This window comes from Sceloporus occidentalis, unplaced genomic scaffold (assembly GCF_023333645.1).
Source record: "Sceloporus occidentalis isolate IW3139 unplaced genomic scaffold, rSceOcc1.0.p SCAF_150, whole genome shotgun sequence".
Taxonomy (NCBI): Eukaryota; Metazoa; Chordata; class Lepidosauria; order Squamata; family Phrynosomatidae; genus Sceloporus; species Sceloporus occidentalis.
In genome coordinates, this window is record NW_028317130.1 from 877,566 (window position 1) to 889,968 (window position 12,403).

The 12,403-nt window shown below is 45.1% G+C and overlaps 1 protein-coding gene across 3 annotated transcripts in view; it reads right to left on the reverse strand.

Moving 5' to 3' along the window:
• The window catches only part of LOC149280654 (solute carrier family 75 member 1-like), a 45,458-nt gene that overhangs the window by 16,468 nt on the left and 16,587 nt on the right, over positions 1-12,403 (reverse strand). For all 3 annotated transcript variants that reach the window (XR_016278137.1, XM_089500264.1, XM_089500265.1), the window contains 2 exons: positions 3,169-3,277; positions 1,411-1,513 (listed from right to left, as the gene is read on the reverse strand). Coding sequence is in view for 2 of the 3 variants with exons in the window: in XM_089500264.1 (XP_089356390.1) it covers positions 1,411-1,513; positions 3,169-3,277 (212 nt within the window). In the remaining variant the exon portion in view is untranslated. The remainder of the gene's footprint in view (positions 1-1,410; positions 1,514-3,168; positions 3,278-12,403) is intronic.

Sequence of the window (12,403 nt, forward strand, 5' to 3'; positions counted from 1 at the left end):
ACTCCCACAACATAATAGATTTCTGATAAACAAGGGAGTATGGGAACCTGCAAGTTACCTACAAAAGTTAACATTTCCCAGATTGAGAATTGCCTTCTTCAAAGCCAGATTTAACATCCTTCCATCTGCACTACTCCAAGGCAGATTTAGCAAAGTTCCCATAACTGAGCGCACTTGTCCATGTGGAGAAGTAGAAGTAGAAACTATTTCACATGTTCTGTTATGTTGTAAATTTTATGAGGATATCAGGTCAATATATACTGCCCTGGTGGCGCAGTGGTTAAATGCCTGTACTGCAGCCATTCACTCAAAACCACAAGGTTGCGAGTTCAAGACCAGCAAAAGGGCCCAAGCTCGACTCAGGCTTGCATCCTTCCGAGGTCGCTAAAATGAGTACCCAGACTGTTGGGGGCAAATTAGCTTACTTGCTAATTAGCTTACTTGCTGTTCACCGCTATGATCTTTGGAATAGCGGTATATAAATAAAACAAATTATTATTATTATTATTATTATTATTATTATTATTATTATTTAGTAGAAAAATGGTTGGGGTATCCAGATAATTTTTATGTGAAGTACCTACTTCAGGACTTAAATCCTTATATTACGTATAGAGCTGCTAAATTTTGTATTGCTGCAATGAAAATAAGACAAATCAAGATAAAAAAATATCTCCCTATCTTAAATGCATTTGTATTTTATTTTAATACTATCACTTTAATTTTAAAGTTTTAAAGAAAAATTTTCAGGGGAATACAAATTTTGTATTTTAATTTATTTTACTTTATAGTACTCTATTGTACTGAATCGTTTTGAAATCCACAGTTGTACTTATGTACTGGGCTTTGAAATCTTTTAAAATTTTGAAAAAATAATTTAATTATGAATTGTATAAAATCACAGGAAAGTGTATTTTTATATTACTCCATTTTATTTTATTTTTATTGTGTATCACTTGAAGTTTACTGTTACACTTTGTATTTGTTTTGCATCTTTTTAAATTTTGCTGGTCATTGACCAAATAAACATATTCATTCATTCTAGCCTGCACTCTTGTGAAGATAAACTGACTGCTTTGTAAGGGAACTATCAGCTCATTCTATACTAGCACAAATTAAATGGGAATTCAGATCAGGAGCTGTAAAACAGAATTGCAGCAAGAAAATGATTTGTATTATTGAAAGTAATCCTACAGCTGGCATTATCCAGAAAGCAGTTTGCACTTAAGATGACAACAACTGCTTTCTTCCAAAGAAAGAGTAACATTTCCTGAATTTTACACAGGGGTGCAACTGAGTATTATATATAACAAAGCACAGCTGAGCAAATACAAATACAGAACTGTCTTTGTACTGACTTCTTTTATGGCTTGTGTCCTTTGCTCGCAAAATAAATACCATATAAAATACCTGCTGAATTGGAAGTGCTGATGAACAAGAAAACCCAGAGTGTATTCCAGGCCAGAGAAGATGAAAAGGTACAGGAAGTACACCAAACCTAGGGTCTTGAGATCTGTCAAAATAATAAAACAATAAAGTCCCACTTGTAGTAATTACAAAGATTGGCATGCAGTGTCAAGCCAACAGCATGCAAGTACAAGGATTCCAAAACCGACAATTTCTATAGTTTACTGACTCCATGCCAGGTGCTAGTTGTGGAAATGAGAGAGCAGGAGCAAAACTAAAATCAAAAGGTGCTGTGCTCCCATGGAAGACATAATCCTTGCTTGTCTCATTATGAATTATGATTAGCAAATTAGGTGACCGCCACAGCAACGTAAACTCTCCCACCCCCCTTGTTCATTTGTCATATTTTCAATGATTTTGAGTGAATTCTCTATTATTATTATCATTAGTAGTAGTAGTATTTGTACTTATACCCCACTTTCTAGAAATGCTCTCAGAGCAGTTTACAAATTTTTAATTTGACAGCCAGCAATCTCAGCCAGTTTATCCCACAATTGCATTTGAAAAGATCTATGGCCTTTACTGTTCCAACTATTTCCTCTTTTTTTCTTAGGATGCTTCAAGGTCAAATGTGGGCCCAGCTCTTTTTTGTAGGGAGACACCCATATGCAGCTGCAGGTCATGTATCTTTTCTTCTTCTGTGCTTGTGGGGAGAGGGAACTAGTTTATTCGTCTATTTACCTTTGAAGGGATAGCTGTGTCTGTATATACATGTTTGATCTGGTGCAGTCATTTGCCTATTTGGTGTTGGGTATGTTTTTTTTTAATTTTCTGGGGTACTTTTGTTGGTTTCCTAGGGCAAAAGCTGTTCATAATATCAACAGTATTCTTTCACTAATCAGTAAACAAATCAGTATTCTTTCTTTCTGAGTATTTTGTTGCATTTTTGTGTGGTTTGGTGTGCAGTACTCAAATCCAATGTCTCCTTTACATTCAATTTCTTGGAAAATTTACCTATCCTTTGTAACTAAGCAGGCCACTATACGACAGCCATTTTGTACTGATGTCCATAACTATTCTTCACATTTCCAAATGTGCCCATAATCCTAAAAAGTTAAGAGATCCCTGGTGAAGTCATGGTGCATGGGTTTCACACAAAAAGAAAAGCAAAAGAAGGAAGGATCCTGCATTCTTAAAGTTGGCTCCCAAGTTTCACTCCATTATTTTAAATGAACAAGTTAATACCTCAACTGAACCTCAAAGAAATGAGTTCTAGGCACAACTTGTAAAAAGCCTCACTTCTGAATTTAATTCTGTACAACCACCCTGCCTCATACAAAGAATATTATGGTCTTTACAGAACGTATCTTCAATTTGTAGCCCTCCTATGTTTCTCCACTGTTTCTCCCATCTTTTTGTTAAAAACAAAACAAAAGATTTATTAAGGAGAAAATGATGAAACATCTTCTTTTGAACAGATCCCATGCTTTTTGATTGGTAACCATTTGAAGCACTGAGAAAGTGATCAGTGTCATAACGCATACAATTTTTCCTGAAATAATGTGCAAAAAGTGTTGTATAATTTAAACTTATCTCTCCCCCCACCCCCAGTAAAATGCCAAGAAAATACAGATCTACAAATAACTTTATGAAAGGGCGAGTCTGTACTGTAGAGAAAGGTAAAGGAAAAAACACAATAAAATAAAATAAAACAGGAAATACTCAAGCAATTTAATATGAAAACAAAGGTTAAAGACTTGCTCTCTTTTGAAAGTGGTTCCATTCTTTGGCTTACAGCAGAAAACTGAAACAAGGCGAGAGGACTGATCAAATGAGCTGCTGACTGAAAACCAGAGATCACAGAGGACACCTAAAAGAGAAGAAAAATATCTCAAAGCTGAAGGGATCTCTCTCTCTCTCTCTCTCACACACACACACACACGACTTGCCGGCATTCCAATCTTCAGATTTAGATTCTGAATTTAAAAAAATAATAATCATGGAATGGTATCTGGGGTATTGCGTGAACATATGGGAATTCACAGGAGAAAAAAGTCCTATGTCCTCTGAAGTGACTGGGTACCGAAAAATAATATTTTTTCACCCACATACACCAAGAACCAGAAACACAGATATTCATATGAGCATTGTATTGTAGGGTAATCTTCCAGATGGAAAGCTAAATGCTGAGGAAAATGTCAGCTAATGAAGGGCTATTCATTGTGCCAGCCATTCTAGACAACCACAGCATGTCACTTGGATGTTGAAGTGGTCCTTAGAAGTGAATTTCCCACATGTAGTGTGCTGTCTCCTGGCTCTCTTATGCACTACCTACTATAGAAGTAACATTAGAAAATGTATGGCTTTTTAAATAACCAAACTGGGCTTCTTGTGGTGTACCATGCTACTTATACAGGTACATATCCTTTAGAAGCTGTGATATCTTAGCATTACAACATCATCACATCTTGTACTATATTTTACTGGTTTACTTGCCACAGACTGCCAGAATGAGCATCTCTCCCTGAACTCAACTGGCTTTTCGTGAACTGTTAGATTTATCCCTGGCATGCATTGTACTGAAACTGCTGAACAATTTTAGCCCACATGTAAAGGCAACCAGTTTATCAATTATCCTACGCATCATTCATTTCCCTATGGCTGAAACACAACTGACACAAATCTCTTCAGTTGCTCATTTGTCCTCTGAAGTAGCAGCTCCTTAAGATGGGATAGATGCCACATCCAAAGTTTCTTGAAGCCCATACTACACTCCTGCCCAGAGCAGAAGGGCAATGTATATCTTCAGTGCAAGGGGCTTCCATATTAACATTGGTATGGTTCTGTTCATTTTGTGTTCTGAACAAACACTGGCGGGTTCCACACCACCAAAAAGTATGTGCTCGGCACGTACTAGGGTTAGGAAGGGGCACGTACAAAATGGCAGCGCCCTATACACAGGGGGGCCACCATTGTGACGCAGCGGACACTTAGCGTTCGCATGTCACGGTGTGGAAATGATGCTGCAAGTGCGCCATTGGCGCCTTGCAGCATCAGTTCCACACCGCAGAAAGAACCTGCTTTTTGTGGGTTCTTTTTGCTGTGCCAGGGAATCACACTGTTTGCCCGCTGTGGTTCCCTGGTGCAGCAACCACGGGTGCCGGCAGAGCGCCCTTTTTGGGTGCTCTGTAAAATGCCACTATGAATCTTTACCTGTTTAACAAATTATGTGGCAAAAATGCTTTTGCAGGAATGTTTTCAAAAATTTTAAGAACTATTCTTTCATTTGCATCCCTCTTTGGTCCAGGCTGTTCCTGAATTGGAGCCCATGTCTCCAACTGCATCATGTCCATGTCACATTGGGCTTGGTAAGGCAATTGCCTCAGGTGACAAGGCACCAGGAGTGGTAAATGTATCACTCCTACACTACACTGACAGGGCCTCTCACCCAAGCTCCTGACAATGCCCACTCTCTTCTGACCCAGGAGGAGGAGGACACTGATACTGTAGCAGTATCCTTTCTCCAATCAGTCGGGGATGGATACCACTGCATCCTGCCAACCTCTGTGTGAATCCTCTTGCTAGGATGGGGGAAACATCACAATCACCAAATTATCCTCCTTTAATGGAACAACATGTGGGCTGCTGTGTATAGGGGAAATTCTTTCCTTTCTGTCTCAAATGGTAAAATAGCTTTGGCACACCTCAAACTACCTGTATAAGACTTTCCAGCACCACGTCTTTCCAGCAACACGTCCTTCTTCTCATAAGCTCAGACAAATCTTGCTTTGTCTTAGACAGAATCAAATGAGCGCACACTAGTGGCCTCCCCACAGCAGGATGGGGTTATTTCTCATGTGACTTCTAGTACTAAATTAGTGTGCTCCAACAAGGAAAAGGCAATTTTCTATGTAAGATAATCCTACTCTGTAAGGAAAAGAGTAGTCCAATTTGATAGGACAAATAACTTTTAACTATTCAGCATGAACCTGGCTTGTTTCTACAAACCACAGTAAAGTTTAACCATAATTTAGGATTCAGAATACACATTGAAATGCAGTTAACCTATAATAGGATTGGAAAGTTCCAGTCTCTTCTTGACATGCTGGCCAAGGTGAGAAGGAACTAATACAGGGGATAATTAGGGCCTGAAACAGATGGGTCAAAAGGTCTGTAGTTGGACCGCATTGGGAATGTGGGGTTTAGATGACGCACACACCCCAAACCATGAGGAAGCTATGCCTAAGGCTGCAAAAGGAGCAGATTTTATCCGCTCCTTGCCATGGACTGTTGGACCGCAGCAGCGGGTGGCCTTGGGACCACTGCGTCTCGTTGCCACCGTCCCGCAGTGATCGGGATGAGAGAAGCCTTTGGCTGCTTCTTTTGCCCCATTTGCTCAAGGCCCAGGTTTGTTCCCATTAAGATAAAACATGGCTTACAAAAATATTAAAAATAGAATCATTATTTCTCACCAAGGGTCTTCCCTAGGAGAGGAGGAACAGTCATTTAATTTTGCTTGCCCTTCTTCTGCTTCTCTGATAATCGATACTAGGCAACTGTATTGTTATTTGAATATGGTAACATGCATTGTCTAGGCTGTTTTAAAAATGGCTACCTCTTTTTTGTAAAGGTCAGAATAAACTTAGTGAGATTTTTAAAAATTTGAAATATACTATCTGAAGGTACAGTTCACATAAAGCTGAGAAAACACATATTTCACATAAGGTTCAGAAAATACAATTTTCCTTCTAGTAAGGTAAGGACAGGTTGCATACCTGCAACAGTATTTCTTCGAGTGGTCATCTGTGAATATGTACAAATGGGTTGTACTGCGCCTGCGCAGTGCTGCTCGGAAAAGTTCTAGAATCACTGGGCAAAGTTCACTTTGCAACGTTTAGCAACTTTTTGGCGGTAGCTCCGTCCATCTCTTATAAACCCCTTGCGTTCCCGCTCTTTCCCCAGTTCTGAAATTTATGCCGCGCAAGCGACATCAGAATGAGCCAATGAAGAGCAGCACACTGATGGGAGGACGGGTGGAATTTTTATGTATTCGCAGATGACCGCTCGAAGAAATACCGTTACAGGTATGCAACCTGTCCTTCTTCTTCGTGGTCTCTGCGAATCATACAAATGGGTTGAGACTGACAAGCTTACGTCAGTGGCGGAGGGAGTGTCATGACACCAAAGTAAGGTTCAAATAAAGCTGTGTTTATTACACAATAAAATCATTGAACCCAAGAACTGTGTCAATTGCATTTTGTACTTCAACCAATAGTACTTTAACCTGTTCAAGCAAAAGGCACATAACAACATATTAGGTTATGCAAGACCTATGTTAAACCATGAGAGTTTGTAAACAAACCAACTTTGGTAAAAACCTTCATTTCAAAAACATGTAAACAATGGAATTGCAGTGTACTCAATGTAAATCAGAAACCAACACTGCCCTCCCAAAGGTTGCGTCCCGTTTGGCCCTGGTGTCCAGCCTATAATGTTTGATGAAGGTCAATGGCTGGGACCAGACAGCAGCCTTGCAGACATCCTCCAAAGGGACCCCAGTCAAGAATGCGGAGGATGCCACGACCACCCTAGTTGCATGGGACCGAACACTGGCCGGGAGAGGTCTGCCCAGAAGTTCATAGCAGAGATGGATGGTACCAGCCACCCACTTTGAAAGTCTCTGTGCAGAAACAGGCAGTCCCTTCTTCGGTTCCGAGTAGCATCGGAAAAATCTCTCGGAACGGCTCAAACCCTCAGTTCTGTCCAAGTAGAAGGCCAAAGCTCTCAGAATGTCCAAGGTATGCAGGCTACGTTCAACGCCAGTGGTACGGTTCGAGGCCAGGGTTGGCAAAACAATGTCCTGACACATGTGGAAGGCAGACACCAAAAAGGTAATGTCGGTACGGAGGACAACCTTATCCTTATGGAATCTAAGGAAAGGCTGGTCCTCTGCAAGGCACAGAGTTCGCCTGCATGGCGGGCAGAGCTGATATCCACAAGGAAGGCTGTCTTCCAGGTCAAGAGTCTCAAGTCAGTTGTGGCCATGGGTTCAAAGAGCTTGGATTGTAAGGCAGACGCTGTGTCCAGGCTCCAAGCAGGTGCCGGTACCGAGACCGGCGGGTGAAGTTTGTTGCAACCTTTCAGGAAACTCTTCACAAGAGGGTCCCTGAAAAAGGAAGGTTTTCCATCAAATTGGAAATGGGAACAGATGGCAGACAGATAGCACCTGATGGAAATGAGGCACAGAAACTCAAGCACCACAGGTGTCGTCACACGGAATGGAGAGAGGCCTCTCGCAGAGAGGAAAGCCAAAAATTTCTTCCATTTGGAAGCACAGGATTTCTTGGTGGCTGGTTTATGGGCAGCCAAAATCACCTCCCGTACCGAGGGAGGTAGTGAGCCTAGGGATGGACCCGCCATGCCACCATTGTTAGGTTCTTGATGTCTGGATGTCGAACCTGTCCATCCTGGGGAGTGAGGAGGTCCGGATGGAACTCGAGGTGGAGAAAGTCTCTCTTGGAGAGGTGGAGCAGGGACGGAAACCACAGCTGTCTCGATCACCAGGGGGTGATGAGGACAGCATCCGAGCAGTCCCTCGTTATCTTGGAGACCACTCTGGTGATCAGTGGAAACAGAGGGAAGGCGTAAAGCATCTCTCCTGACCAAGCGAAGCCGAACGCGTCTCCGAGGAAGTTCTCGTTGCGCGCCTGGGAGCAGAACTGGGGACAGTGGCTGTTGCGAGCGATCACAAAGAGGTCGATATGGGGACTTCCCCACCGACTGAAGAGATCGCAGACCATCTCAGGATGGAGCCTCCACTCGTGACAGATGGTGGAAGACCTGCTGAGTTGGTCGGCCAAGTCGTTTTCTTCTCCTGGCAAGTGGATCGCTTGGAGAAGAATCCCTCTCGGGATGCACCACTCCCAGATCCGGAGCATGATGTCCAACAGGGTCTGTGATCTGGTACCACCTTGTTTGTTGAGGTAGTACATGACAGTGGTGTTGTCTGTCAACAATAGTACCACCTTGCCGGAGAGGCTCATCTCGAACGCTCTCAAGGCTTTCTCCACCACTAACAACTTGAGGGCATTGATGTGGAGGGCCTGTTTGTTCAGGGACCACTTGTCCTTGATGATGAGGCCTGACATGTGGGTGCCCCATCCTTCCATGGAAGCATCCGTGGTCAGGGTAAGTTGAGGCTGAGGAGGAGAAAAAGGCATGCCGATGCAGACGTTCCAGGAGTCGAGCCACCAATGGAGGGAGCAGGCGACTGGCCTCAGTACAGTGAGCCACTTCAATGGGAGTCTTTCTGGGATTGAAGGCCGACAGGAACCATGACTGGAAGGGCCGAAACAGAAGCCTCGTCCACGGGGTCACAAACGTCGTGGAAGCCATGTGCCCTACAGCCACCTGGACATCCCTTGCTATCACTCACCCTTGAGCGAGGCAGGTCTTAACTGAAGAGGAGAGAGCCAGGAAACAGTCCTGAGGGAGATAGGCGACACAGTCTTCGGAGTCGAGGATGGTGCCTATGAACTTAATCCACCTGGACAGAATGAGATGAGACTTGTCCAGGTTCACTATGAGCCCGAGAAATGCCAGGAGCGTCAAGGTGAACTCAACGTCCATTTGGAGCTCGTCCATGGAAGGGGCTGCAAGGAGCCAGTCGTCCAGGTATGGGAAGACTCTGGTGCCTCACTGGTGGAGGAAGGCTAAAATCAGGGCCTTGCACTTGGTGAAGATATTCGGAGCTGTGGAGAGACCGAAGGGAAGGATAATGTAGTGGTACATGTCGGGACTGATGGCAAAGGTCAGGAACCTCCGGTGATTCTCTCAAATCCCCACATGGATTCGATCGTTACGAACCACAGTCCCTGATGCAGCAAGGGTAAAATAGAGGCAAGAGTTACCATATGGAATCGACGGTAGACCAGATAGGAGTTGAGGGATCTCAAGTCTAGAATTGGTCTAATGCCCCCATCGGCCTTGGGAACAGTGAAGTACCTAGAAAAGAAACATCTAGGGCTTTCAGCGGGGTCAATGGGCGAAATTGCGCATATTACCAAAAGAGTGCGTATTTATCAAGAAGGGTGTCTGAGGGGGTGGTGGAAACAACAGCTCCAGTTGGTGGGAGCTCTTCGAATTCGAGGGCATATCCCCTACAGACAATGTCAAGGGCCCAAGAGTCGGAGGTTATAGCTGCCCAGGTGTTAAAGAAGGGCCTTAAAATGTCAAGGAATGAAGTATGGGGGGAAGCGACGGAGTACGTAGCAACCCTTCAAGACCTCTTCTTGCCCTGGTCGCTATCCTGCTTTCGGTAATTCCTGCAGTATCAAGAAGTGGGCTGGTGGCAGTCAGAAGAGTAAGAGGATTGGGACAGGTAATGGTGCCTCTGTTGATCAGGTTGTTGGTAAGGCCAGTCCTGCTGGAACGACCTCTGGCCTTGGCCATACCATTGGTGTTGTCCTCCAAATCTCCGGCGGGAAGAAGATTGAGCCGGCGTAGACATACCGTGCTTTTTTGCTGCGGTCTTCATTCTATACTTAAAGTTGAGGTGTTCATCCATCTCTTGATTGAACAGTCCAGCATCGTCGAAGGGCATGTCCAAAATAGTTGCCTTCACGTTCTGGTTCAGGTTGGAGGACCGAAGCCACACATGTCTCCTAAGGCAATGGCAGCCGCCATGGACTTAGCTGCACAGTCAGTGGAGTGGTGTGCCGAAGTAATAAGCAACTACCAATGGAGTGGGCCTCATCCCAGATCTCAGTAAGGACGCCCTGAGTCTCATCTGGTATGATGGGGGAAATTCTCTCCATAAGGCACTGTATGTAGGCCCCATACAGGCATTATAGTTGGCCACCTTCAGGCCCAACAAAGATGAGGCATACGACTTCTTGGCCAGACTGTCGATTTTCTTGGCCTCACGATCCGCGGGAGAGGTCGAGGTTTTGGGCGTAAAAGACTGCTGGGAGCCCTCGACTATTGCAGAGTTCTGTCTGGGATGACCAAACAGCTAGGAAGATTGGGACGGAGTGATCCTGTATAAGGCTTCAATCTTCCTATTGGTGAAGGTGGTGGAGGCCGGTGCATCTCAGGAACGCTTGGCGATTCTCTCCAGGGAGGGAAGCAGTGGGATTGATCCCACGGGAAGTGTCAGGACCTTCCTGTGGATCCATCTCTCTATAGGGTCCGCAGCCTCATCCTCAGTCTGAGTGATTTGGAGATCCAGAGCATTTCCCATTTTGATGATGTGCTCTGCGAAGGTATGCACATCATCTGTCGGAGAAGAAGAGCCAGGTTGGAAAAATTCCTGGGGTGACTGATGACCAGCGTCATCCGAAGAGCCAGTCTCCACACGAGACCCTCGAGAGACATCATGTTGAGAGCTGTCCTGGTCAGAGTCAGAGATATCAGCCACCTCAAGCGGATGATACTGAGCAGTGGCGTCGGCAGCAGATCGAGTGGGCACCATACGAGTGGGCGTCAGTACCAGGACCTCTCAGGGAACCGGTGCGATCTTGGGCAGGGGCGCTGGTTTAGGCTTCGAAGCTGACAGATCCAGATGCCGATGGGCGGAGTCGTGGCTGATGGAGATATAATACCTGTCCGTCTCACTGTCGCAGAACATGTCTGAGTCCTCGTGGTGATGCTGGCACTGAGATTGGTGTATCTCCCCTTGATAGACCACCGTGCGTGGAACCGGTGTTGGGGACTGACAGCCATCCAGAGAACCCGAGCGAGGAGACACAGTTGGCAAAATCTCAACCTCATTGTCGGAGATTTGGTGAAAGGCCAAGGTCGCTGGTGGGGAAGAGATCAAGGTCGAGGCAGGTGCAGCTTGGACGCGAGGAGGCTCAGGATCAACCAGTACCGGCAGGACTTTCGTGGGATCCAAGGAGGCTCAATGCTTAGAAGCGGGTTCAGAGACGGTCCAGTCCTTGGACATGGCTTGGTGCTTGGAAGCCAAATGGGAGCTCTCTGGGGTCTCCGTGCGTGCCCTCTTAGAATGGGAGGAGACATGAGGGGAGGCTTCGCCAGAATCTGAAGGTCTTTTCTTTGAGGATTTAGAGGCAGAACCCTTCAGGGAGCTCGAATCCTTATGGACTGAAACGCTCTTCTTGGAGCCCAAGTCCTTGTGTTTGGACCTGTCCTTCTTGGAGGACTTCGATCTGGACTTTTCGATAGCTCCTTTGGGTCCAGTGTCCCCTTTTGGGACAGTGGCACTAGGCTCAGCACTGGAGCTCTGGGCCACAACAGTCACCGCTGTAGGTACCGACTCCGAGGCTGCTGGAGCAGAAGCGGAAAGCAGGCATCAGCGCCTGTTGCTACAGGGCAGCTTTTAGGCAGGAATCCTTGTTCTTTCTTGCCTGCGGTGTCAAAGACTTGCAAAGCGTGCAGGTCTTAGGATTATGAGCCTCACCAAGACAGAGTAGACAAGAGTAGTGTGGGTCTTGGCCGGGGATCTTGCTGCTGCAGACGTCGCACTTCTTAAAGGGAGCTGGAGACATTGGAGCCGAATCAGTGTTCAAGTCCGTAGTCAAATGGCACGCCGAGAATGGTCAACAAAACAAGGAGGGAGTGAAATCGAGAATGGTCAAGCAGTCTGAGTCAAAGTCCAGTGATAACAAGCGAATAACAAGCAGCAAAGCTCCAGAAGCAGCTAACGCGGCAGAAAGAAGAAACTGGGGAAAGAGCGGGAACGCAAAGGGCTTATAAGGGATGGGTGGAGCTACCACCAAAAAGTTGCTAAAAGTTGCAAAGTGAACTTTGCCCAGTGATTCTAGAAGTCCTCGGAGCAGCACTGCGCAGGCGCAGTACAGCCCATTTGTATGATTCGCAGAGACCACGAAGAATTACCATTATTGTGAAAATCTATTCCAACTGATAGATGTTATATTTGTTAATGTTTAGTTATTCTGAACTGTCCTTAATCTAAATATTAATAATCATTGTAACTTTTAAATTCACATGCCACATTTTCCATATCTAGACATCA